At 39.8% G+C, this 27,261-nt stretch overlaps 2 protein-coding genes across 2 annotated transcripts in view; both read left to right on the forward strand.

Moving 5' to 3' along the window:
- The window catches only part of LOC118724004 (guanylate-binding protein 7), a 290,363-nt gene that overhangs the window by 9,006 nt on the left and 254,096 nt on the right, over nt 1-27,261 (forward strand). The gene's annotated exons all lie outside the window — the stretch shown is intronic.
- LOC118724001 (guanylate-binding protein 6-like) lies at nt 249-20,854 on the forward strand. Its single transcript, XM_036446845.2, has 11 exons — nt 249-400; nt 3,025-3,228; nt 4,163-4,290; nt 10,236-10,345; nt 10,546-10,742; nt 14,214-14,459; nt 16,568-16,848; nt 17,556-17,768; nt 18,696-18,798; nt 19,114-19,307; nt 20,236-20,854. Exons 2-11 carry the CDS (start codon nt 3,039-3,041, stop codon nt 20,461-20,463), a joined length of 1,890 nt encoding a protein of 629 aa, XP_036302738.1. The 5' UTR covers nt 249-400; nt 3,025-3,038; the 3' UTR covers nt 20,464-20,854.

Consider the following 27,261-nt stretch of genomic DNA (forward strand, 5'->3'; position numbering starts at 1 on the left):
GAGACATGCTGCAGACTGTCAGTCTGCTGTTACTGGCTCACATTCAGCCCTGCAGCTCTGTGTTCCTATGGAGTCAGGAAACACAAGCCCCTTGAGGGGGAGGTGCCAGACAGGGATTTCCAAGCTGGAGTGGAAGATACTTCAACCCACCCTGCATTTCTTCTGGTGGCGGAGAAGAGGGAGAGAGGGGTGAAGCTCCAACACATAACTTCCCAGAAAGGAAGTGTCCTTTCAGTTTCGATTTTGGTTTTTCTCAACCACACTGAAAACAGTTTCACTTCATATTTGGCTTCATTATCAGCTTCTAAAGAGAACTGTGAGCACCCTGCGGAGCCAGACTCAGGACAAGCAACGCAGCAAGAGGCAAGAATTTATCCGTTGTCTGCAGCTTAGGAGACAGGTAAGTTGGCTCAGAGATTTGGATTTCCATGCACATGTTCATTAAAAAACATCAACAAGAACAATGCATGCTCCAGCGCAACACACCTGGCTCTGGAGGCAAAAGTCTCCACTGTCAGCTCTGGAGGCAGCTGGCTGATGGTGGGGGCAGAGGAAGGGTGCCCCCCGGGGCTATAAGCTGTTTGGATGGAAGGCTGCTGCAGGGCAGAGGGCACAGCTTGTTCCTGGGATGCCCAGCTCCTTCTTGGGCACCCTCCCAGGCTGCACAAAGAGCTCTGCCCAGGGCCTGGAGGGGTGCACCCTACATCACCTCCTGGAAGGGGCTGAAGTCCTTTCTATGACTGAGAAACCAAACCTGTTCTTTCCTAAGAAGCCCTGGTTGCAGTCACTTCCTTCATCTTCCCTTCCCCATCTCAGACATTTCCCTGGTGTTTGTGGGACATTGAAAAAACAGAGAAGATGATCATTAACATACAATTTAAACATGAAAACATTCTTTATTACATTAACTGTATTTAGTATTCCAAACATTCTATAAAGTGGTATTTAGATGAAATATTTCATTCTCTGCAGCTTAATTAAAAATACCTATTAAAAAAAAAAAAAAGCCAAAAGCAGTTTGGTTCAATGGGTAAAGCATCTATCTGCCTGCGGACTGAGGGGGTCCCGGGTTCAATTTCGGTCAAGGGCATGTACCTTGTTTACTGGCATATCCCCAGTGGGGGAGTGTGCAGGAGGTTGCTGATCTATGTTTCTCATCAATGTTTCTAGATCTCTATCCTTCTCTCTTCCTCTCTGTAAAAAATCAATAAATTATATGAAGAAAAAAACCCTATAAATTCTAAGCCAGGTTTTCATTCTGCAGTTTTAAAATGTTTAGACCCTACCAAAAAATTACATCGGTTATTGTTTTTTAGGTTCAGTTGTTTTGCTGAGTTTTTTGTAAGAATGAAAAAACAGTTTCTCAGCTTTTTTTGTTTGTTTGTTTGTTTGTTTGTTTGTTTTAAACTTCTGTAAACTAGCAACAGAAAAGTGGGAGGAGGAGAGGGAGCAAGGAAGAGTGAGAAGGATCTGGGGGCTTGTTCTGGGACACTCTGACCAAGGAGCTGTGGGACAGAAGTGGGAATTCAACTTTCTTTTGCAAGCAACTTGGTCCTGAGCTTAAACCTCTCACTTTCTGATGCAGAGTGGACTGAGGAATGGAGAGGTAGGGACACCAGTAGTCTGGTAGCTTGGATTACAGGGCTCAGCTGCTGGCTTTAGCTTCCCCATCAGGGGCAGTGGTAGTTGTGAGGTGACAGTTTCGTAGTACTTCACATAACCGGGATAGTAGATGGTGGAGCAGAGAATGTGGGTGCATGGAGAGATGAGAGATTCAGGTGTTCTCCTGGCTGCTTAAAGGGATGGGGTGGTGCATGGAGACAGCTTCTTCATGCATGAGCTCAGTGTTCCTCATTGTAATGTGCACTAGTTTGGACTTATGGTCCTATTCTAATTCCACCTTAGATTCACTGCTTACACAAAATGTTAAATTTAAATTTTTAAAATTTAATTTGTTTCTCAAGAGTAGACTTGGCTCAGAGAACTCTGACTTGCCTTTATTTGTTGAATGGAAAAAGAGAAAGAGGAAGAAAAAAGAATGAAAGAGAAAAAAAGGAAGGAAGAAAGAAAGGAAGGAAGGAAGGAAGAAAAGAAGGAAGGAAGGAAGGAGCCAGACACAGATGGGATGCATTATGATTGTGGCCTCTCCCCCAGCTCCCAGTAACATCCTTAATAGTTGGGAAAGGAATAATTCACTGCTCAGGCTAACACTTGCTTAGGACACCACCCAGCTCAGCTTCATTCTTGGTATGTTCTGAAAATGAGGAGATATCAGCTCAGCACTTCCTGAAGTATAGGAAGTATACTTTCTCTGCCCTAACAAAGTCCTTTGTCAGACATATCCAGGAATTATGCACACCCACTTGATATTTTCACATGAATATTTTTAATAGTACATGGAGGATGCAGAATTTGTGATGTCTGTTACGGAGCGAGTTCCCCAAGAGATGAACCACTGGAGCCAATTTGATTAAGCATGCAAGAGTTTATTACAGATTCGAATCCGGGCTCAAACCTTGGCTGAAGCAGCAGCTGGCAAACACCCAGGGTGAGCCCCTATGGAGGGGCAGTCCCTCCTCTTATACCTCTTCCCCCCCCCCCCCACTGTTGGTATGTTACTCCCAGATTGGCCCCTCAGGACAAAGACCTGGCCTTCCTGAGCTATTTCTCAGGTAGTTTACACAACCTGGCCTGTTTTGCCTCAAGCAGAATGTCTGTTCTGACTTCAAACAGGAGTGCAGGATGCTGTGGTTTTGATGACACCAATCTCCTAGCCCAGGTGTCAGCAACCTAAGGCTCCAGAGCCACATGCAGCTCTTTTGAAGCTTTTACAGCTTTGGCCCTTACATAGATTCACTGTAAGTATAGAACCAAAAATAGATGAATTTTTACTGCAGGGCTGGCATATGCTTACTAAAACAGGAACAAAGTAGAACACGAACACTGTCATTAGATGATGGCTGCTTTGCACAACCTTGTTTCAGAGAATGACATTGAAAGCTTATTTTCAATGGGATGTTCTAGGTTGACAGGCTGCCATGGCATCTAAATCCAACATGATGGCCCCCGTTTGCCTGGTGGAAAACAACAATGAGCATCTGTCAGTGAATCAGGAAGCTCTAGAGTTTCTTGACCAGATTTCTCAGCCAGTGGTGGTCGTGGCCATTGCAGGACCGTATCGTACAGGAAAATCCTACTTGATGAACCAGCTTGCAGGACAGAATCACGGTGAGTGGTGTCTCAGGCAGAGAACAATTCTTTGACTCTGGCTATTTCACAATTTCTTAGTTTTCTTCACTAGTCTCATGAAGAAAGAATGAAATTCCTTTCAGTAAACCAACCTTCTAATTCTAATTCTTACTAATAGGTTATTACCTTAATTAGTATTATCTTAGGCTGAGGCCAATTGTTTTTACTCTAACTATATCACAGCTTATTAGTTTTCTTCTCTGGCTGCATGAAGTGGGAACTAGACTCATCGCAACAAAACAAACTTCTAAGTTTAATACTTAACCACTAAATCATTACTTTAATATATTCTATTACCATATTCAGGTTTACTCCTGTTAAGAAAATCTCTCCTATTAATGCATAGACTCTTTCTTTTACCTGTGCCAACACTGGGGTCTTGAAATTGTGCCTCCTCTCTTGCTCATAACATGTTTTACTCTCTCTATGGAATATTCCCATGAATGTATAAAGACATTTTCATATCTATCATCATGTTTAAAGATTTTTGTGAGTTCAAATCCCATTGTTAATAACAACTTCTCCCATATTATTTGCCTTTTTTTCACTTTGATTGGAAAAATATTATCTGAATTTCTTTTTCTTTAGACATCTCTCTTCTACCCACTTCTATTTGGCCATTATTGGACCATTCTTTTAAATGCTCTTATATGGTATTCAGTGGCATTTATTATGTCTGATTCATGGATGCACTTCACCTCCATTTTGAGCTCTTGCTGAGTATCATTTTCACAGTTAACATTCATCTTCTCCTTTGGATAGATGACACACAAAGTAAAGCATTCTTACAAAATAGAGAAAGCACCATCTTATATTTTGGGGTATTTCCATTCCAAAAAGTCTAATTTTGTAGTCCCTTGGCTGCCTTGTTTGTCTATTGTCACTGTGGGTTCGGTCTCCTTTTCATTTACAGGCTTCCCTCTGGGTTCTACGGTGCAGTCTGAAACCAAGGGCATCTGGATGTGGTGTGTGCCTCACCCCTCTAAGCCTGATTGCACTCTGGTCCTTCTAGACACCGAGGGCCTGGGCGATGTGGAAAAGGTAAGGCAGAGAGTCAAAGACAAAATGGTTTCATTCTGGATAGTCTCATAACAAACTCTTTAATTTAACTGCTTGATCTATTTGTGAAATCTAGAAATCCAACTATATATCGGGCAAATTCTCAGTTGTTTGACTCTTATTTCTAGTTTAGGTGTCATGGTACATTGATTAAATTTTCTTTTATTTCTAGGCACTCATGAATAATTTGACTCAATTTAGTAAACAATTGCTGAGCACCATATTCCTGGGTCTCTAAGTTGGTACTGTAGATACTAGTGACCCACATAAAAGCCCTGCCCTCAAAGAGTCTTGGTCCTATGGTGAAGTTCACCAAGTACTGACCAAGCATTCTGAAAGACTTTGAGACACTTCTTACTGAGATAGCTCTATAAAAGCATGTTGTTATCCTACAACATTTTAAGGTGGGTCTTTGATATTTTAGTTTTCTATTAAAGGGTAAAATCAATGATTTCTCCTTTTCTGCTTTTGTTTGAGACTTATTTGGAAATAGTACCTAAACTTCTACAACTTTCTATGTCTACCAAAAGATTTAAAATTTTGTTTTTATTTATTTATTTTATTTTCAAAATATATTTTATCAATTTTTTACAGAGAGGAAGGAAGAGGGATAGAGAGTTAGAAACATTTATGAGAGAGAAACGTTGATCAACTGCCTCCTGTATACTTCCTACTGGGTATGTGCCTGCAACCAAGGTACATGCCCTTGACCAGAATCAAACCTGGGACCCTTGAGTTTGCAGGCCAACATTCTATCCACTGAGCCAAATTGGTTAAAGCTGTGTATTTCTATACTAGATTCCTGGTTCATAAAAATCCATGCTCTGGAGTGGTCCCTTGGCCCTGCTTGCACCCTCACCCAGTGCGGGAACCCTTAGGGAGAGATGTCCACCTGCCAGCTTAGGCCCACTCCCTGAGGGATGGGGCCTAATTTGGTAGTCAGACATTCCTCTGGGATCTAGCTAGCCCTTGGAGGATATCTAGCTGCAGCTTAGGCCCGTTCCTCTGCAGCCATCTTTGCAGAAGGCGTGGCACCAGGACTAGACTGGCCCACACCACCACCTCTCCCACTGCCTCTGTGGAATGCAAAGGGGGCTGCCAAGACCACCATGGCTGGCCTAGAGGCACAGGCTCACTGGCCCTGCCCCCCACCCTTAGGTCATTCTGGCAGGTTGTCCTGAAAGGTCACTTAACTGTCCAGTCTAATTGGCATATTAGCTCTTTATTTTGAAGTATTCTATCTAAAAAAGAGTAATATTCAAATTAACAATCACACCGTTATACACACAAGCCACACCCACCATTCACACCCATCAGCCAATCAGAACAGGTATGCAAATTAACTCAACCAAAATGGCTGTGGCCATGGAGAGAGCAGGAGGGAGGCTTGGGTTTCCCTGGTGATGGAAGAAGACAAGCTTTCCACATGCTCTGGCTGGCCCAGGCCTCTACTCCAAGCTACAAAGTTTCAATTATAGAAGATAAATAAATCCCAACATAAATGGCTGCAGCCAAAGAATGAATAGAAGGCTTGGCTCCCCTCCAGGTTATAAAGTTTTAATTGTAGAAGATAAATAAATCCCAGATAACAGGCCTTCATTTGGGTTGCTGGAGGGCGTGACCGGCCTGGAAACACCACAGCCTCTTGCCCAGGCCTCCCCATGCCCCAAGAAAACCCCCACCCTGATCTGGGACACCCTTCAGGGCAAACCAGCTGGCCCCCACCTATGCACGAGGCCTCTATCCTATCTAATAAAAGAGTAATATGCAAATTGACCCTCACTCCAACAAACAATATGGCTGCCCCCATGTAGTCAAAGATCCTGCTCTCATTTGGACACAAGACGGCAACCACAAGATGGCCAGCAGGGGAGGGCAGTTGGGAGGGACCAGGCCTGCATGGGAGGCCAGTTGGGGGTGATGAAGCCTGCAGGGAATGGCAGTTAAGGGTGACCAGGCTGGCAGAGGAGAGAACTTTGGGATGACTAGTTGTCCAGGGAAGGACAGTTTGGCAGGGGAGGGAGGAGGGGCTCAGGCCTGCAGGGGAGAGCAGTTGGGGAGACCAGGCCTGTAGGGAAGGGCAGTTACGGGTGTCTAGGTCTGCAGCAGAGGGCAGTTAGAGGCAAACGGGGTGGCAGGGGAGAAGTTAGGCATCAATCAGGCTGGCAGGGGAGTGGTTAAGGTGTGGTCAGGCTGGCAGGCAGAAGCAGTTACGGGCAATCAGGAAAACAGGCAGGTGAGCAGTTGGGAGCCAGCAGTCCTGGATTGTGAGAGGGATGTCGGACTGCCTGTTTAGGCCCAATCCTGGTGGTCCCAATCCTGGTGGGATCAGGCCTAAAGGGGCAGTCAGACATCTCTGGAGGTGTCCCAAATTTGAGATGATGCAGGCTGAGCTGAGGGACACCCCCCAGCATCCTTCATGAATTTTGTGCACCAGGCCTCTAATATCAAACAATCATGCTGACCAAATAACCTATTGTGTGTCAAAAGTGCCACTTCTTATTATAATCATTTTATTTAAATTGGGCTTTGGAATATAAATCTGAAATTTTCTGGATATTTTCCACTTTTGCTCTGGGGAACAACTTTAGACAGTGTTTATAATAAAACAAAAATTCTGTATTGTGCCGTTATTAGACCTGTTGTATTTTATACACACAAATTTACCTCTCCTTTAAGGTCTTTCATCTGGTGGCACAAGGCTCACTATCCAGCTTTAACTTCTTGACCTACACTCTGTTCCAGTCAGATCAAATAATTTTTATTGAAAAGACTTCTGTATGCTGCCATGTCTGTTTTTACTTCCTGGATCTTCTCACCTGCAGGTTACCTTAATTTAATCAAATTCACACTGTGCTAAGCCTTTAATTTTCAATCAAGGTGCTGAGGAAGACTTAATGTTATGTAAAATTTTTCCAATTTTCAGAGCTCTGGTCTTCCATGCTAGATTTGTAAATTTTAATTTAAAACTTCTTAAAATGTATAATTATTATTGAAAGTATTACATATTTTTTCTCCTTGCCCTCCCATTAGCCATGTCTTCTCCCATCTATCCCCTCTCCATGCCTTTTGCATGCTATTGTCAGTGTTCATATTTCATGTGTATATGCATACAAGCTGGGTTTTTTTAAATAAATCTTTATTGTTCATATTATTACAAATGTTCCTCATTTTCCCCCCCTCCATTGCTCCCCTCCACCAGGTTCACACCCCACCCTCTGCCCTTTCCCCATCCCCCATTGTCCTCATTCATAGGTGCACAGTTTATGTTCAGTCTCTTCCCACACACCCCACATCCCTATTCCCCAAGAATTGTCAGTTCACTCCCCTTACATAACACTGATTCTATTATATTCACCAGTTAATATTGTTCATCAGATTTTTTTTAATTCCCTTGGTTTTTAGATTCAGTTGTTGATAGTTATGTATTTGTTGTTCATAATTTTTATCTTTATTTTCTTTCTCTTCCTAAAGATCCCCTTTCAGCAATTCATATAATTCTGGTTTGGCGGTGATGAACTCCTTTAGCTTTTTTTTATTTGTGAAGCTTTTTATCTGGCCTTAGATTCTGAGTGATAGCTTTGCTGAGTAAAATATTTTTGGCTGTAGGTTCTTGTTATTCATCACTTTAAATGTTCCTTGCCATTCCCATCTGGCCTGCATGGTTTCTGTTGAGAAATCAGCTGAGAATTGTATGGGTGCTCCTTTATAGGTAACTACCTGCTTTTCTCTTGCTGTGTTTATATTTTCTCTTTGTCTTTTGCTCTTGGAATTTTAATTATGATGTGTCTTGGTGTGGTCCTCTTTGAATTCCTTTTGTTTGGGGTTCTGTGAGCTTCCTGGACTTGTAAGTCTATTTCTTTCCCCAGGTGGGGGAAGTTTTCTGTCACTCTTTCTTTCAGTGTGTTTTCAGTATCTTGCTTTCTCTCTTCTTCTGGGACCCCCATAATTCTGATGTTGGTTCGCTTGAAGTTGTCCCAGAGGTTTCTTACATTATCTTCAACTTTCTGGATTCTCTTGTCTTCTTGGTTCTGCAGAGGAGTGTCTTCTGGCTCTTTATGTTCCAAATCTTTGACTTGATTCTTGTGATCTTCCATTCTGTTTTTAGGACTCTGTATAATATTTTTTATTTCAGACAATGTATTCTTTATATCTTGTTAATTCCTTATTATTTCTAGTTGATCCCTTTAAATATCCTCAAAGGTCTTGTTTATTTTTTCGGCCTTTTCTAGGAAATTCTTGGAAAACCTTATAAGCGTGGTTTTGAACTCTATATCCAGTCTCTTTTTGTCCTCCATTTCTTTCGTTTGTGATCTGTTTCCTTGTCTCGGCATTTTCGCAGCTTCCTGAGTTGGTAGCCTTAAAATTCTGTGTTCAGCTTGGATGGGATGGAGTTTCAGGGTGGATCCCTACAGTCTCAGTGTTCCTGTGTATCCTTCAGTACTCGCTGCTTTGGTACTCGCTGCAGGCACCTCTGGGAGAAAGGTGCCCTCAAGTTTTGCCTGCTACCAAACAGTGTAGGCTCTCCCCAGTGAGCCTGGAACTGGGGTTCAGTTCAGTTGGAAGTGCGGTTCAGAGCAGTCTGGAGCTTTTGTCTCCTTCCTGGTAGGGAAATCCAGCAGCACAGTCAACTGTCCATTCTCTGCGCGCAATGTGCACACCTCTGGAACTTCCTTTTGCCGCTCCCTTGGGTTTCTACCTTACAGCCCAGGCTCCCTTCCAATGAGCCTGGGTCCCCAGGGTCTGGCCTAGAATTGTGGTTCAGTGCAGTCAGAACTGGGGCTCAGCACAGTCCGTAGCTTTTGTCTCCTTCCTGCTAGGGCAATCTAACAGCAGAGTCAATAGTCCATCTTCTGCGGTAATGTGCACGCCTCCAGGACTGCCTTTCGCTGATCCCCTGCGGTTCTGCCTTACAGCCCAGACTCCCTCTGTATGAGCCTGGATCCCCAGGGTCTGGCCTAGAACTGGGGTTCAGTACTGTCAGATCTGGGGTTCAGCACAGTCTGAAGCTTTCATCTCCTTCATGCTAGGGAACGTCAGCCAGGCACTCAGCCTCCCCCTCCTCTCTGGCTCCATCATCTCAGCACATGCAATGTGTCTCTGTACCGTTGGCTTTTACAGCTCCTCTGATTTTCCTTCTGGTTTTCTCTTTCCTTCTCGTTATAGAATTTCCAGTCAGTCGACTTTCCTGTAGTTCTGGGTAATGTCCATTTTGTATTTTAGTTGTATTTTATTGAAATTGTTGTGTGAGGCTGCAGTTAGGTGTTTACCTATGCTGCCATTTTCAATTCTCAAGAGTTGTCTGCATACAAGTTTTTTTGTTGATGTCTTCCCACCCATCCTTCATTTACTACTAGAACTAAAGTTTTTGATATTAATATAAGCATTGTATAGATATTATCCTTGCTATATTCATTGCTTTAGATGTTAGTTATGCTTTGAAATAGTCATTATGAAATTAATATTTGTCATTTTAAACTGCTTTTTAATTTTAACAACAGTATAAATATTCAGAAGCTTCCCATAAATATTTCTTAAATACATCCCAATTTATATTAACTATGGAATATTTTATATAGTCCATGACCACCAAATATATGTAGAATAAATATGTACTAACACAGTTCATTTAACATAATAGCACACGAGGTGCTGCACTAAGGTACTTTATATGTCATTTATTTCATCAATCCATTAAAAAGAAAACTCTGTGATGACAAAATCCTTTTATATATGAAAGAAGCAAAATCACTAGAAATGTCTTTGTAATTGCTAAAGCTCATATGTATATTTATTTCAATTTTCAAACTTATTTGTTTGCATGGTGAGTACATTACCTGAAATAAAGTGAAGGACTGTTAGACTCAGTATCTGAATGAATTTCTATAGGGTAAACCCCTAAATGTCTTGCCTTAATGTACTTCCAGGGTGACCCTAAGGATGACTTGTGGATCTTTGCCCTGGCCGTGCTTCTGAGCAGCATGTTTGTCTACAACAGCCTGAGTACCATCAACCACCAGGCCCTGGAGCAGCTGCAGTATCCTTCCAGGAAACCAACCTCCATGTGTCATGGAGGCTTGGGAATGGAGATCTGGTCAATTTCTCCTTTCCTCTCACTTAGTTGCCTTTGGTAGACCAAAGGGAACCAGAGTGAAAGAGAGTGTTTATTTCTTTCTTTTAATGAGAGAAATGTGGGAATTGTGGTTAGAAAGTTTATTTTCCTTAGCAAGATCCTAGTTATGTGACTGAGCTGACAGAACTCATCAGGGCAAAGTCCTCCCTTACACCAGATGGAATAGAAGATTCAGCAGAGTTTGTGAGTTTTTTTCCAGACTTTATCTGGGCCGTACGAGATTTCTCCCTGGAGCTGGAGTTAAATGGTCTCCCTATCACAGAAGATGAATACCTGGAGAATTCCTTGAAGCTGATTCCAGGTAACAAAGCATGGCTGGGCAGTGGATGGGAGGTACTAAACATCATGTCTGGAGTTGCATTTGTACTTGAGACTAGAAGTCTGCAGAAATGGTGGTTGGGAATGAGTAGAAAAGCTCTATGGACTGGAGTTTAAGTTCACATAAGAAAAGTGGAGCCTAAAGTAGAGTAAAACTATTCATAACCAATTTGTTCTTTACACATTATAATTTAGAATTCAATTGTAACTTTGAATATAGTGGTGGTAAAGCCTTCTAAAAACCAGACACTTATATTTATTACTTTAGTTTCTGCTTTTCACTGTTTAGGAAAACAGCTGATCAGATACTTGGTAGGCATAAAATTATTATACAATGAAAAGCCTATCTAATTAAAAATATCTTTCATGTAATTGGAGAGAATTCATCTAAAATGGGCATATAATGTCTTTATACATATATAAAATATATAATGATTTTATATTCTAATAAACCTGAATAAGTATATTTTGCCTTTTCAATCTATCCTTTTGTGTATTATTTGATAATTATCAGAATATAATTTTAATTTATATATCATAGATTTTTTATTTTAAAAATAATTATTTTTCAATTGTAGTTTAAACTCAATATCATTTTGTGTTATTTTCAAATATACATAGCATAATGGTTAGATAATACATAGTTTACAACTAGATCTCCACTATATTTCAAGTACCCACCTGGCACCATGAATAGTTATTACAATTTTAGTAAGTACTAGAGGCTCGGTGCATAGAATTCATGCACTGTTGTGGTGGTGGGGCTGGGGGGTTGTCTCTCAGCCCAGTGTGCACCCTCTTCAATCTGGGACCGAGGTATGCATTGGGCCTAAATTGGCAGTTGGACATCCCTATCACAAACTGGGACTGCTGACTCCCAACCACTTGTCTGCCTGCCTTCCTCATTGTGCCTAACTGTTTCTGCCTATCAGCCTAGTCCCCTCATAACCACTCCCCTGCCAGCCTGGTCGCCCCCAACTCCCAATCCCCAATCTCCTCATCCTGTGCTCCTCTCTTCATGCAGTCATCAGTTTTTTTCTCTGTATCTATTAATCCATTTCAATTTTGTTTATTTTGTTCTTTAGAATCCACATATAAGTGAAATCATATGATATTTGTCTTTCTCTAACTTGTTTCACTGAGCATATAATTTTATTCTTTTTTTACGATTGAGTAGTATCAGTATTCCATTGTGTGTACTTTATCACTACCTATTCTTTATCTACTTGTCTATTCTTAGGCACTTAGGTTACTTCCATATCTTGGCTATTGTAAATAATGCTGAAATGAATATAATTAGTGTTTTGGATTTCTTCAGATACATAACCAGGAGTAAAGTCACTGGGCCATAACAGAGTTCTGTTTTTAATTCTTTTGAGATATCCCATTCTCTTTTCCAAAGTAACTGTACAAATATGTATACCCACCAACAGTGCCAACACATATACTATGTTGATTTATTGACGAGAACCATTTAGACTGGCATGAGGTGATATCTCCTTCTAGTTTTAACTTGCACTTCCCTGCTGATTAGCAATGTTGAACATCTTTTCATACCTATATTAGCTATGGTATGTAGTCTTTGGAGAAGCTTTTATTCAGGTCCTCTGCTCACATTTAACTCAGATTGTTCCAATGGTGAATAGTATAAGTACTTTATAAATTTTGGTTATTAACACCTTCTCAAATGTGTCATTGGAGAATATATTCATTCTCCCATTCAGGTGGTTGTTTGTTTGTTTATGGCTTCCTTTGCTGGGCAAAAACTATTTAGCTTACGGTAGTCCCTTTTGTTTATTTATTTTGTTTCCCTTACCAGAGGAAAGATATGAAAAGAAATACATTGCTAAGAAAAATATCTGAGATTTTACTTCCTATCTTTTCTTATAGTAGTTTTATAATTTTGAGACTTACATTTAATCTTTTAATCCATTTTGAGCTTATTCTTGTATATAGTTTAAGAAGGTCATGTAGTTCCTTTTTTGTGTGTGTATTTGTCTAATTTTCCCCACACCATGTATTGAATAGACTGTCTTTACCCCATTATATGTTGTTTTGCCTCCTTTGCCATCTATTTAAAAAATATATATATTTTATTGATTTTTTTTACAGATTGGAAAGGAGAGGGATAGAGAATTAGAAACATTAATGACAAAGAAACATCGATCTGCTGCCTCCCCTACTGGGGATGTGCCCACAACCAAGATATATGCCCTTGACTGGAGTCAAACCTGGGACCCTCGAGTCTGAAGGCTGATGCTCCATCCACTGAGCCAAACCGGTTTTGGCTGTCATCTCTTAATTGATCATATTTGTGTGGGTTTATTTCTGGACTCTGCTGTGTTCCACTGATCTATATGTCTGTATTTATTCCAGCACTATGCTGTTCTGATAACCATAGCATTGTATTATAGTTTGATATCAGGTGGCATGATACCTCCAACTTTGTGTCCTTCTTTCTTAGTATTTTTGGGGCTATTAAGGGTCTTATATGGCTTCACATACATTTTTAGATTATTTATTTTAGTGATATGAAAAACATCATTGGTATTTTGAAAGGGATTGTGTTGAATCCATAGATACTTTTGGGTATTATAGAAATTTTAATTATAATAAATCATTTTTTCTATATAATAGGTTTTTTCCATTTCCACATGTTTACCCATGCTATAATTTCAAAATAATAAAAATATATGAATGGGTTATATTTACCTTGACATGTAAGTATCTTATGAAGCCTTGAAAGAAATATCACTTCTGATTTTTACATTCTTGATTTTATGTTTCTATTTATGGTTTCTCAAAACAATGAGAAATAGGCTACACAGCAAAGTTATAAGATGAAATATAGTTCTTTACCTTAAAGAATTTAGAGACTATTGATGATATCTTAAAATTACGTTTTAGCTACATTTACTCTTCATTCTTCAGAGGTTTTTATTTTTTAAAAAGTTAATGCTGTACACTTCATTTTTAGCATCTAAACAGTTTTCCTTAAATAAATATCATGTTATTTCTAACACTGCTAAATCTGATATTTCTAGCACTGCCATTAAGTATTGTTTGGGCTCTTCATTTTCATCCATAGCTTTGTTTCCCCATGGAATCAAATAGACCAAAAACTTATGCTTGACCCATGTTTCTGTTCTTCATTCTGTAAGTGATATAGACAATATACACAGTACTCTACCATTTTTAGGTCTGATAGCAACAACAGATCATTGTTGTTGTATTTTAATCATGTTGATGTCTTCAAAAGATTTTCCCCAGAGTTGTGTAATGGTAAATTTGATGTTGAAGAAGCATATGGATGTCCATGCTAAAGGAGTTATAAACAAGTTATACAGAGAGAATATCACAAAGATACAAAAATCCCTGTCATGGAAATATTTAGATCCCTTGTCCTATGTATGCTTCTACTGTAATACCTGTTTTGTTTGATTTAATCTTTCAGGCATGAATCACAAAGCTCAAATATCTAATCTCCCCAGAGAATGCATCCGGAATTTCTTTCCAAGACGGAAGTGTTTTGTCTTTGACCGGCCAACAAATGACAAAAAACTTCTAGCCAATATTGAGAAGGTTGCAGACAACCAACTGGATCCTAACTTCAAGGAAGAAACAAAGAACTTCTGTTCTTACATCTTCACCCAAGCGAGGACCAAGACACTCAGGGAGGGAATCATGATCAATGGGAAACGTGAGTCTCCATTTCACATTTTGTGGGGCCTAATATTTTTTTAATATATTATAGGATGTGTTCTCTAGGATTTCTTTTTTATTCTCTATGGAATTATGAGTCATAGATGTTCATACTCCATGATGACAATTGTATACTTATCATACTTTTGGGTGTTTATAAATTTGTCTCCAAAATTACAACCTTTATTAGCAAAATCTGCAGTATCCGTACATATAAAAATCTTCTGATCTTAATGAATCACTAACTGGGGGGAAAAAAAACACAACAGAATATGCTGTTTCCTCAGTTGAAGTTCTTTTTAATGAACTAGTGGCCTGGTGCACAAAATTTGTGCACAATAAAAGGGATTAGAGGAAACCTTTTAATATTGCTATTTGCCCTTTATAATAGACACTTCAGAGATGAAAGAAAATAAGTAAAATGTATATGAAAATCTTTCTCTTGTCAGAGTCTGGTGTGTCCTGCGGGACCCAGAGTCAAGTCCTTGCCTAACCATGTGTGCCTCAGACCTGGGTGGTCCCACCCCCATTGGGCAAGATCCAGACCCATCAAGACTTGCCAGGCAGGGGGCGGGGAGGGCACAGCCTTAGGGCCCCCATCAAGCCTGCCGGGTAGGGGGCTCAGCCTCAGGTCCCCCAGCCTGGGGCAGGGTGCATGACCTGAGGTCCCCTGGCCTGGCCTGGGACAGGGACATACCTTGAGATCTCCATTAAGCCCTGCAGGGCGGGGGGCACAGCCTTAGGTCCTCCAGCTTGGCACCAGGTTGGGGGGCACAGCTTGAGGTCCACCAGGCTGATGTAGTGGCGGGGGGCATGGTCTGAGGTCCACTGTCAAGCCCCACCAGGCAGAGGGTGCAGCCTCAGGTCCCTTGCTCCAGCCCAAACCCATGTAGCCTCAGGTCCCTGCTGACTGCTCTTTAAGGATTGTTACAGGAACTCAGCCTCTACTGTGGGCGCAGCCATCTTGTGTTACTAAATCCCTACCTCCCCTGTGGGAGCAGCCATCTTGACAGTTACAGCATGATGGTCAATTTGAATATTCCCTCTTTTTTAGATAAGATGAGAGTTGCAAGAAGAATACAGAAGGTATTTTTGGCATTTACAGCAATTTAATAATGTACATTAGCCCATAAAGCTCTAAAAATTTATGGGAATCTTCAGAATTCAGAAAAAAATAGGATCACATTTACCCTGCCTTGTCTGTCTACAATTTGCTTCTAAGATTTTCAATGGGAAATTGTTTTCCAGATACCCTTTAGTATGTTAGATAAAGGAATGTATTGAATTATTTTAACCTTAGGGTCTAAAGAAACAAAAATTAAGAGTCAATGGGACAAAAGTGTTACTGTAGGAATATGTTCTTCTGTGGTGTTGTGTGAAAGGAATTTCAGGGACCCTAATGTAAAGAAGTTTTACACGATAATAGCAAGGCTTATTAAAGTGGAAAGCAAAGTACACACTCAGGAAGACAGAGAACTGGAAGGCTAGAGGGCAGCTACTGCCCTGAAGTATTTGTTAAGCTTTCCCATATATATTTGGGTTTGGGAAAGAGCAGCCTTTCTTTAAAACAACCCATTCTGTTTCATGTCTTCTTCAGGGCTTGTGCCCTTCCTCTAGGCAATCTTTCCCCAGGTTTGTGCCCTCCCCCATTTATGGTCTGCCTTTTGGCTCTTTTTGCACTTGCTTCTTAGTTCTGCTTGGTTATTTGGCTCCTACCTCACAGGTACTTAGTATAGAAATTTTACGTCTGTGCCATTTTTCTTCCATTTTGGTTAGTTGGGTGGACTATCCAGAGTGACTGTAAGGCTATTTTTTCCTACTTAATCATCCTTTATAGGGTTGTGATTCCATAAGTTCCCTGGTCTCTTGTTAATATCTAACTGTGTACTCCAATAATAGTAGAAGGAAGTGGTGTGTTTTGGGTGTATATGCATATGTGTGTATGTGTGTGTGTGTGTGTGTGTGTGTGTGTGTGTGTGTGGATATATGTGTGTTTGTGTGAGAAAGAAAGGGACAGAAAGAGAGATTTAGAAATGTAGTTTCACATAAATGGATCCTGTTGAGTGATAAATTGATATTTATCCCTTAAATTTCCTGGCTTATTAGGTCTAAAAACTCTGGTTGAGACTTATGTCACTGCCATCAACAATGGATTAGTGCCTTGTTTGGAGAATGCAATGACAACTCTCGCCCAAATTGAGAACTCTAGGGCCATTCAGAAGGCAGCCGACCACTATAGCAAGCAGATGGCCCAGAGAGTGAGTTTCCCCACAGACACCCTGCAGGAGCTGCTGGACCTGCATGCAGCCTGTGAGAGAGAAGCCATTGCAATCTTCATGGAGAACTCCTTCAAGGATGAAAACCAGGTGTTCCTGAAGGATCTTGTGGTACTTTGTCTTAGTATTTATTTACCCATTGTTACCTTTCCATTGTAAATGAAGCCTATAAAAGCTTTTCTGACCCCAGACCTCCTGCACTCATGGATCCAGTAGTCTGGATTCTTATGAAGGATAGAGTTTCAAAAGACTGCATTTTCTTCTTCCTCTCCTCACCATACCTCAGGCACTTTATGTAAAAATTTCTCTGGTCCCGGATGCATAATCAGTATAGATATCTTTCTGAACTGAATACTTATATTGAATTCAAGTCTCCCCTTAACACCCAAAAGTTATTCCTCAGCTAGTCACTTTCGTGAGGGACTATCCTACTCTATGGAACCAAATGTCTCTAAACAGACCTTCCATACCAGGCTATTTTCAACTCCTTTGACTCCTTGTTGTATCATTGTGTCATTGAAGATGGAATTACCAAAAGTTATAGCTGCATGAGCCATAGAGATGAGGGAATTCAAAACCAACATTTTTTATGAGGAACCTGAGACCTAGGAAGGTTGGAAGCTTTTCCCTGGCTTACATGGAATTACCTACCTTGTGGGTAAAGGAAGCCTTGTAATTCCTGTTTTATTCCATGTCCATCTCCAACAGAATACTTTTCTCATGAGGACTACAGTTAGACTTCTTTCCACCAGATTCTTTGGAATTTTTTCTCTTCTGTTACTTTCTCCTGGTGACAGTCCTCTATACTTTCCTTGCAGAAAATCATAAAAGATAAGCAGAATGAGTTCTTGCTGCAGAATGAAGATGCATCTGTTAAATACTGTCAGGATACACTTAAGCAGCTTTCCAAGCCCCTAATGGAAGGTATTTCAGCAGGCATGTTCTCTGTTCCTGGTGGTCACAAGCTCTACATGGAAACAAAGGGAAAGATTGAACAGGACTACTGCCAAGTGTCCAAGAAAGGAGTGAAGGTGAGGAATAAGGGGAGCATAGGGATCCTACAGATTAAAGTCAAGAGAGTCTCTTGCAAGTCGGAGAGCACAGCATCAGTGTGGGTAACATGGGAGAATGGAGATACCATGACTCTTTTAGCATTGAAGGCCTATTATTTCGTCTTCCTTTCTATAGAGAATAAAAATGCCCATTCTCAAAAATGAAAATAGATTTCTGAAATCCACAAGAGACATAAGAGAAATAATCATTTCCATCCAACAATATTATATCCAGTGTGTCAAAGGCAGACAATTTAGAAGTTGAAGTCAGAGCCTTTGTACTTAAGGCTGATGAAAAGAGAAAAGGAAGTCAAACATATAGACAGTTGCACACAGGGTTATCATACTTTAGAGATTATCTGAAATAATTGGCTATATGGTGATGGTACAAGTAATAACATTAAACAACAATGCAATTAATATTAATTGAACTTTTACTGTTAAGACACAGTATTGAGCTCTTTCCTTAGAATTTTAATTTTATCCTTTATATAGCATTAGGGAGCATCTATAATTTTTCAATATGTTACACAAGTGAACTGAGAGGCAGAGATGGTTTAAAACGACTTGCCTAGAGTTAAAGTCAGCAAGTGGCAGCGGAGAACAGGAGTACTAATTGGAGACAACATTGCTCCCTGATAAGCAAATATACAAAAGCCGAGACAGTGGGTTTATAGAACTGAACGTGGTTCTCACTGTCTGGAACTCAGAGCAAAGAATAGAAAGTAACACTGGGAGAGAGACTGCAGGGAGTATAAAGAGCCCCTGTTGCTCTAAGAAGCTTGGAAACTGTGTGAAATCATGATGCAATTTTAACCTAGAAGGAAAAATTACATGGACATACTTCGTTTTGCAGCACTATTTTTCCCAGTGAAAATCAAAGTTTGTTCCTTCTTCTTTCTTCAGGCAAATGAAGTTCTCTATAGGTTCCTGCAGTCACTGGCAGCAACAGAGAATTCCATTTTGCAGGCAGACAAAGCACTCACAGATGGGGAGAAGGCCATAGCAGGTAAGTGGCAGGGATAGGCTCACAATGGGTGGCAGGTATCTGCATTGTCCTTTGACAGTTGTGAGAACAAAACCTCCTGAAACAAGGAGCTTTCTGTACTTCTGTGGGACATACTCTCTAACTCTGAAAACACCAGGGCACCTCAGCCAGCCAGAGCCTTTCCCATCACACTCCGAAATGTGCTCCTGATGGTCCAAAGGGATCAATTCAGATTCTTCCACCTCTCATTCCACTTTGACTTGGTCTCAGAGTTCAGGAGGGTAGAGATCAGTCCTCACCTAATTTTCTTCCCTCTCTCAAACCTCCCTGCGGCAGTGGAGCAGGCCAAGAAGGAGGCAGCTGAGAAGGAACAGGAGCTAAAGAAACAAGAACTACAGGAGCAGGAGCAGCAAATGGAGGCACATAGGAGGAGTCGTGAGGAAAATATATTGCAACTGACAGAGAAGATAGAGAAGGAAAATGAGATTATAATAAGAGAGCAGAATATGATGTTGGAGCATAAATTGAAAGTAAGTCCTGCCATGGCCTTAGTAGTGTTCCATTGTCATTGTCCTAGTACATCACGTGGGATGGAGAATGTTACATCAAGACCATGGAAGCCATTTACTACTTGTGATTTGCTAAAGCCTTGAATCTTCCTTGTCCCCTTTCTTTGTAAAAAAATCTTTGAAATCTCTGCATAGACTCTAGAGTGGTCAGGACAAGCATCTCATCTCTGAACACTTGTGGAATATAAGTAGGGTTTGAGGTGATGTTTTAGGCTATTTGAAGGTGATATTATTTGGCTTGGATAAATAGATATTAGAAATATATATATTTATTATTACCACCAACTGGTTTGCTTTATCAAGATCATTGCCTATTATCAGGAACCCTACTACCACCCAAACACTCTAAGGTAGAGCTATACTGACAATAAACTATCATAAATTTCCAGATTAAAAAATCAAACCTGTTGAGTTGTTCCCAGGTATGGAAATTCTACCCAAGTTATCATATGGCAAAGGAAGAATTCCTAATTGGCTATCTGTACAGGGTTCTAGAACATGTATAATTTCCCATGTTTTTCTGCATTTTGGCTGGCCATATTATTCCAAGTGGGACTGAAAATTAGTACTAGCAGATTAAGTTTACTTCTCAGCTGGTATTATGACGGGCACATAATATATTTGTCTCAGGCCAGGCTTAATATTCTAGCAAAACCCAATAGGTATGTGAATATTTGTAAGACTATAAACATGCTTTCTTTCTGTGTTTAGTCCAAGACAAGATTATTTTTTGTTGCAAAATTATCTTTGTGTAAGAGAGAACAATTTTAAGAGTAGAAGGGAAAAATTCTTAAATATAAAATGTAATTTTTGAAAAACATGGGAATTTAAAACATTTTACTTCTCTCCTCATCTTTTTTTTTTTTTTTTTTTTTTTTTTTTTTTTTAGGTTCAAGAAGATTTGCTTAGAGAAGGATTTAAAAAGAAATCTGAAGATATGAATGTAGAGATCAATCATTTGAGAAATATAATTGATAGTAGTAAAAGTGACAATAGTCCCTATATTACAAAAATCATGGATAGACTTGCCAGTGAGATTGATTCAATATTTTGTACATCTGGTAAATTTTTTGGTAATGTTTTGAGAAGGTTTGGCTCATTGTTTAAAGATCAATAGTTATTTGGAATACAGTACAGAATATGGTTATATGTTATGGCTTGTTTTTGGTTTGTATTCTTTTTCTTTTCATTCATCTAAGTCTTTAACATGAAAAGTGCCTACTAAAGAATATCAATGTCTTGCCCTTATTAGATAGGATAAATGTTCATATGCTTTGATATAGCATGTTTACTTAATGAAACATATATGTTTAAATAAATATACTTACAATTAATCAAGTTATCACTTTAAATGGCAAAAGATTGGAAACTCTAATAAATTCATCTATATGAATTGGTAATATAAATTTAACCTTTGCAAATGGTGGATTATTATGCAGTCAGTAAATAGAGAATTCAGCTCTATTTTTATAAATATTTAACAATCTTGAAAATACATTGTAAAATGAGGTACACAAGAAGTGTATAATGTGTTTATAGGAAAAAATGTAAGTTCTGTGTGCAAGCATATGTATGTGTACACATTGAATATCTATAGGAACCCTCAAAGAAGTAATATCAGTTATTTTTTTTAATTAAAAAAAATATTTTATTGATTTTTTACAGAGAGGAAGGGAGAGGTATAGAGAGCTAGAAACCTCAATGAGAGAAAAACATCGGCCAGCTGCCTCTTGCACACCCCCTACTGGGGATATGCCCACAACCAAGGTACATGCCCTTGACCAGAATCGAACCTGGGACCTTTCAGTCCGCAGGCCGACACTCTACCACTGAGCCAAACCGGTTTCGGCTAATATCAGTTTTTACTTGGAAGAAGTGGGTGGGATCAGGGTAAACAAGTCTCATGCTTTTAATTATATGCTCTTTCTTTTGAATCTTGTAAAGAATTTTATAAATAAATAAATAACAAAGAAAATGTAAAGTGTAATACTAATATAATATATAAGATACACATTATAAAATATATATATGATATATATATCTATATATATGTGTGTGTGTGTGTGTGTGTGTATATATATATATATATATATATATATATATATAATATGCTAAGTGTCTCACTGTTCATTTGACAGGTCATGCACTGACCACCAGGGGTCAGATTCTTCCACTGGTACATTAGCTTGTTTCTGGGGTCTGGTGATTGGGATTGGGTGCCCTGGAGCCCTCCCATGGTCCCTCCCCAGCCCCAATCATACACCAGTTGGGCTCCTCGACATGGACTGTGCCCTCTTGCAATCTGATCTCCCTGGAGAGATGTTGGAGAGCCTGTTTCAACCCAATTCCTTCAGGCCAGGCCAAGGGACCCCCACTGGTGCACAAATTCATGCACCAGGTCTCTAGTAATGATAATAATGACAAGAAAATGTAAAAAATGGCTATTGAATCATGAAAGTTCTCATTGCTTCTAGAAATGATACCAGCCTGCACAATTAGGAGTTTTAGATTAAGTCAAAGTATAGAAAGTATAAAATTTGCATCCTCATCTTGTTTCCTTTTAGGCATGGTTCTCAATTCATTATATTTGTTTCAAGACTAAGATATACACTTTCCTATCTCTCTTGGAATATCAACTAAAAAAATTTTTTTTTCAGATAGAGTAGTTTCTACTTCCTACCCTGAATTTTACTTTTCGGCTATTAGAAGCAAATTACCAAACATTAGAACATGCACTGGTGGGAGAGATCTTATCATTCTCAAAAGTGCAATGGTGGCCTCTGTGCTATAAGCAAGAGCCAAAGAAACATGTGCCATTGCAGAACTGGATGGCCTGCTGGTGTTGGAGATGATAAGCCTTGATACATGGAGACCAGTGGTGGCACTGAAATACCCAAAGCCAAGCACATACAATGATAGTAGTCAATATCATGGCTTGTCTTAGCTCAGGCTGCCGCAAAAAGTTACCATATATTGTGTGTCTTAGAAATCAAATATTTATTTCTGGAGGTTGCTAGTTCCAGATTAGCATGCTAGCATTGGGAGTTTCTTGCTCAGAATTCTCTTCCTGATTTTCTGAGGGCTGCTTTCTTGTCGTGTCTTCACATGGTGGGAAGGGTTGGGAGGAGCTCTCATGATTTTTATTATAAGGTTAGTCAAACAATAGTGCAAGAGAGAGGATGTAAGGTAGTGAAATATCATTTTAACCTAGATGTATGGCAGGAAAAAATAACTTTCAAAATGGGTGCAAAATTTATATTTGGAGGAGAGTTTTTCTTGAATAAGTCAAGAAAGTTCTAATTGTTTTAGTTTAGGCAAAAATAAAAAATAGCTTAAATATAAAGTCTGCAGTACAATAGTAAATGCAGATCCAAAACAGCAGTGGATATGGTTAAAATAAATATTAATCTAATAAAAACATCATAATATTGTACTTTTTATTAGAGAGAGGAGATAAAATAATTCAGGAAGAGTTTGGATATAGATCAAGTATTAGAAGCCCTTTGAGTTGTTTTGAGGATAATAAGTTGAGTAATTTTGAGTTTCATGATTTAAGACTAAATATTGCCTTTTATAATGTAATCAATTAAAGAACAGAGAAAATTTTTAATTTCTATATTGGGACACATAAAAATGATTTTCACAGTAAATAAAAAATATAACATGAAAAATGTCAAGTAAAGTTAGAAAATACTTTTAAAAGATGAACAAATTTGGCCTAATGTATGAATGTAGAACCCTACACCCAACAATAGTAGAATATGCTTTTTTGTAAAGCACACTAAGAAACGTCACATGAATTTTACCTGTACAAAACCACAAAGCATGGTTAGCTGTCTTATGTCAGATTTCTCTAGATGCAGAGCCTTGGTGATGGTTTGTATTCATGTGATTTATGAGGGCGTGCTTTCAACAGAAGGGGTCTAAGGGAAGTGGGAGAGGGCAAGAAAATAGGAATGAAAAGAGGTTATGGTTGCAGGCAAAAAACGGCTTCAAGCTGATCCACTGGGATTTCTGTAGCACAACTAGCATGAGAGTTTGTCCCTCCTTGAAACAAAGTGCTAGACATTTGCACCCCATCAGGTATTATCTGGGGGCCATCCATCTTTACCAGAGCAGCTACCATGCTGTTAAGGGAAATTCTCCAAAGAAAAGAGCAGCTGTGAGCTTTTAAGCAATGAACAAACACAGCAATAGAAGGATGGATGCAAAGCCTTGTAAGGTGATCAAACTGAGGCACTAAAAGCAAACAGCACCAGTATAAAGATTAGTATTTGCATACCTACGTTGTGCCATGGTCTATGTATGCCTACTTACCATCCCACACTGATGGGGTTCGTGTCATTCAGGCAGCCAATTATCTAGATCTAGAATCCTTTTGCAGAAATTTAATTTTCAGAGTCCTCTGGGTACAATTTACTGACCAAAATCTCTAAAAAGCAAATACTGGGATGGAAATTTGCATGTAAATTGTTTATTAGGGAAAACTCCAGGGATAAGAACTTATAATAGAATGTGGAAGGAAATGGGTCTGGGTAGAAAGGGAAGTTTAGCTATAGTTTTAATAGTTGCTTCACCCATTTCAATGGAGAAGTCTGGACTTTAGTAATCCATCTCATTTTCCCCAGTTGTTAAGAGAATAGTCAGAATAATGAACATCCTAGGAAGGGTTGACTTTAAGCAAACTGACTATTCAGAAGAGAGTTGAAAACATGTGTTTGCAGGAGAGCTTGCATTTCAGAACAAAGGAATCTAAGAAGGTTAGGGGACATGGGAGAGGTGAAAAGTGGTGAGAACAATGGATATATATACTTTATTGAAGTTCAAGAGAATTTGTGTAGGAATTGTGGAAGAAGGGCTCACAATACAAAAATGAAACTGATGGGCAAAGAATTCAATTTGTAATGGCAATTTTTCTAAGTGAAAATGTTATTATTGTTAATTCCAAAATTTGACCTTGTGTAGCAATTAGGGTTCCACAAACAAAGAAAACAAAACAAAACAACAAACAAACAAACAAACCCAGAACCAATAGGATGTGTATATACAATATATATAGAAAGAAAATTATTGAAGAGAAGTGGCTGAAATAATTATAGAAGTTATCAAGTCTAAAAACCTGCAAGGTGGGCCAGCAGCCCCAGGAGAGCTGATGTTCCAATTCTAGTCTGAAGGCCAGGAAGAGCCAAAGTTACAGATGAAGTTCAAAGTCTACTGGAGACTGTAGTACACCTATTATAGTATTGTATATACTAAAAGGCTAATATGCAAATTGACTGAATGGCAGAACAATAGTAGCTATGATGCACACTGACCACCAGGGGACAGATGCTCAATGCAGGAGATGCCCCCTGGTGGTCAGTGCACTCCCACAGGGAGAGTGCCACTCAGCCAAAAGCTGGGCTCATGGCTGGTGAGCACAGTGGCAGTGGTGGGACCCCCTCCTTCCTCTGCAGCAGTGCTAAGGATGTCCAACTGTGGAGCAGACCTAAGCTAGCAGTCAGACATCCCCTGAGGGCTCCCAAACTGCAAGAGGGTGCAGGCCAGGCTAAGGGACCCCACAAGCGCACAAATTTCATTTACTGGGCCTCTAGTTTACAAATAAATGCTTTTTTTTTTTTTCAATTTCCACCCAGATAAAAATATAAAGCATTACTTTAATCCCAGTAATGTTTCTACTTCTGCTTACCCATGATTAACTATTACTCTGACTTCTATCACCAAGCAAAGTTTAGTCTGTTTCATAAGTTCATATAACACTTCATGTACTCTTTTCTGAGTTCTTTGCTCAATGTTTTGTTTGTGACAGTCATCCTTGTTGCAAGCAGAAGTTCATCCTCTTCATTGCTCTACAAAACATTTTTCAACCTTAGCTCTCTTGACATTTTGGGCTTAAAAGTTCTTTTTTTTTTTTTTTGTGGGAGCTGTCTTGGGCATTGTAGGATGTTTAATAGGCAGCCCTGACTTCTAAACACTGGATGCCATAGCACCTGTTCTGCTAAACAATCCAGTTGTGACAACCAAATATGTTTCCAGTCATTGCTAAATGTCAGCTGGGGCCAAATCACCACCTTTAGGAGTTACCAAGCGTGAATAATTAAAACCATCTCTATAAAATCACATCCCAATCCCATAATAAGTATTCCTGGGTCTAAAGAGAAAAGTATGGAAGAAGGTGCCACTTAACAATGCCTAAGGTAGATGTCTTTTTTAATCTCAAAAGTAGAGGCCTGGTGAATGAAATACATTCTCTTGGGGTGGGGGGTGGGGCATCCTCCAGCCTGACCTATGCCCTGTCACAGTGCTGAGCCCCACAATCAATCACTCTAAAAAGGTAGGCCACACCCACCCATCCGGGGCTCCTCAATGGATTGCCCCAAAGAGGTAGCCTGGAGCTGAGCCAGGAGGTGGGAACCCCGGGACTTCCAGACGGGCCTCACTGTGCAGAGCCAGGGGACCAAAGCAGGCCTTGCCAGACCCTCAGGCATTCCTCACCACATGGAGATGGGGGACCCCCAGGCAGGCCTCCCTGGCGGAGCTTGGGGACCCACCTCCATGCAGCGCACACAATGTCAAGCCCAGCCCAGTGCACCTGCGTGTGCCCACTGCTCACACAGCATAACGACGTGAGGGCATCGCAGCCTGATGGCCACTTAGGTTTCATTAACAAGGATGTATTTAACTTGCCCTACACTGTGGAGAACATAAAAGTAACATAATTGAAACTACTGACTCACTTGTACTTCCTCAGGTCTCAGTTTTTTTGTCCTTGTTGTTGCTTTATACACGAGTAAAGAAGTGTGTGCTACTTTATTCAATTTTTAATGATTTTGATTTTTTATTCAGAATGATACTAAGTATACAACCCAGAATAAAATCCAAATCCACAATATTAATACAAAGCCAATGTAAGCATACTCTCTAAAGTACCTTGGTTTGCATAATACATTTCTCGCTTAGAGATAGGAGCTTTGTTTGAGTGACAAAACCATCAAAGACAAACCTAACATAGATGGTGATAACGATAATGATGATGGTGATGATAATGATGACAGGAACAAATATAGTATTAACAAGAACTCACCTTCATCAGTTCATGTTTTGTTTATTGTTATTGAATTTTGATAATTTTTACAAGGTTACAATGTAGAAAAAAACCTCAAATATAGTCCTGACTGACATAAAATGGGTACTTGTGCTTTTTAAATCTTTATTGTTGAAAGTATTACATATGTCCCCCCCTTTCACTCCCCTTTTTATTGACCCTTCTAACCCGCCTGCAGCCCAGGCCTTACCATCCCATTGTCTATGTCCAGGGGTTATGCATATATGATTACAAGTTCTTTGGTTGATCTCTTTTCCTCCCTGCTCCCACAACCCCTGTCTTCCCTGTGAGAGGGTACTTTTGAACATGACCACATTCAATCACTCAATAAATATGCACTGACCACTGACCATTGACCACGGCTGAGCATTGGGGAGGCATTGAGGATTCTATGATCAGCACAGCAGCCATGGTCCCTGTGCTCATGCAGTATTTTTTAATCTCAGAAAGAAGACATTAAAACAAGTTATACCAGCAAATGTAATATTTGAATGCCTAATAGGCATTGTAAAGAATCATACAGAGCGCCGGGACTAAGTGTAGAAAGGAGACTGAATTTGGATTACTTAGTCTGCAATCCTTGGGAAAAATGAGAGGTAAGAGGCATTTTTTGGAGTACACAACTAGGGAAAAAAACGAAGGAATAGTTTCAGACAGAGGAGAGTGTATACAAAAGTCCTGATTGGTGAAGAGTTGGGTGTGTTCGGTATCTGAATGAAAGTTCATGTGCAGAAGCTGAGAGAACATATGATAAGGCCAGGAGTAGGCAGAAGCCTGACTGTGTAGGAACTTGCAGCCATGGTATTGAGA

This window comes from Pipistrellus kuhlii, unplaced genomic scaffold, assembly GCF_014108245.1.
Source record: "Pipistrellus kuhlii isolate mPipKuh1 unplaced genomic scaffold, mPipKuh1.p scaffold_m20_p_2, whole genome shotgun sequence".
Classification (NCBI taxonomy): domain Eukaryota; kingdom Metazoa; phylum Chordata; class Mammalia; order Chiroptera; family Vespertilionidae; genus Pipistrellus; species Pipistrellus kuhlii.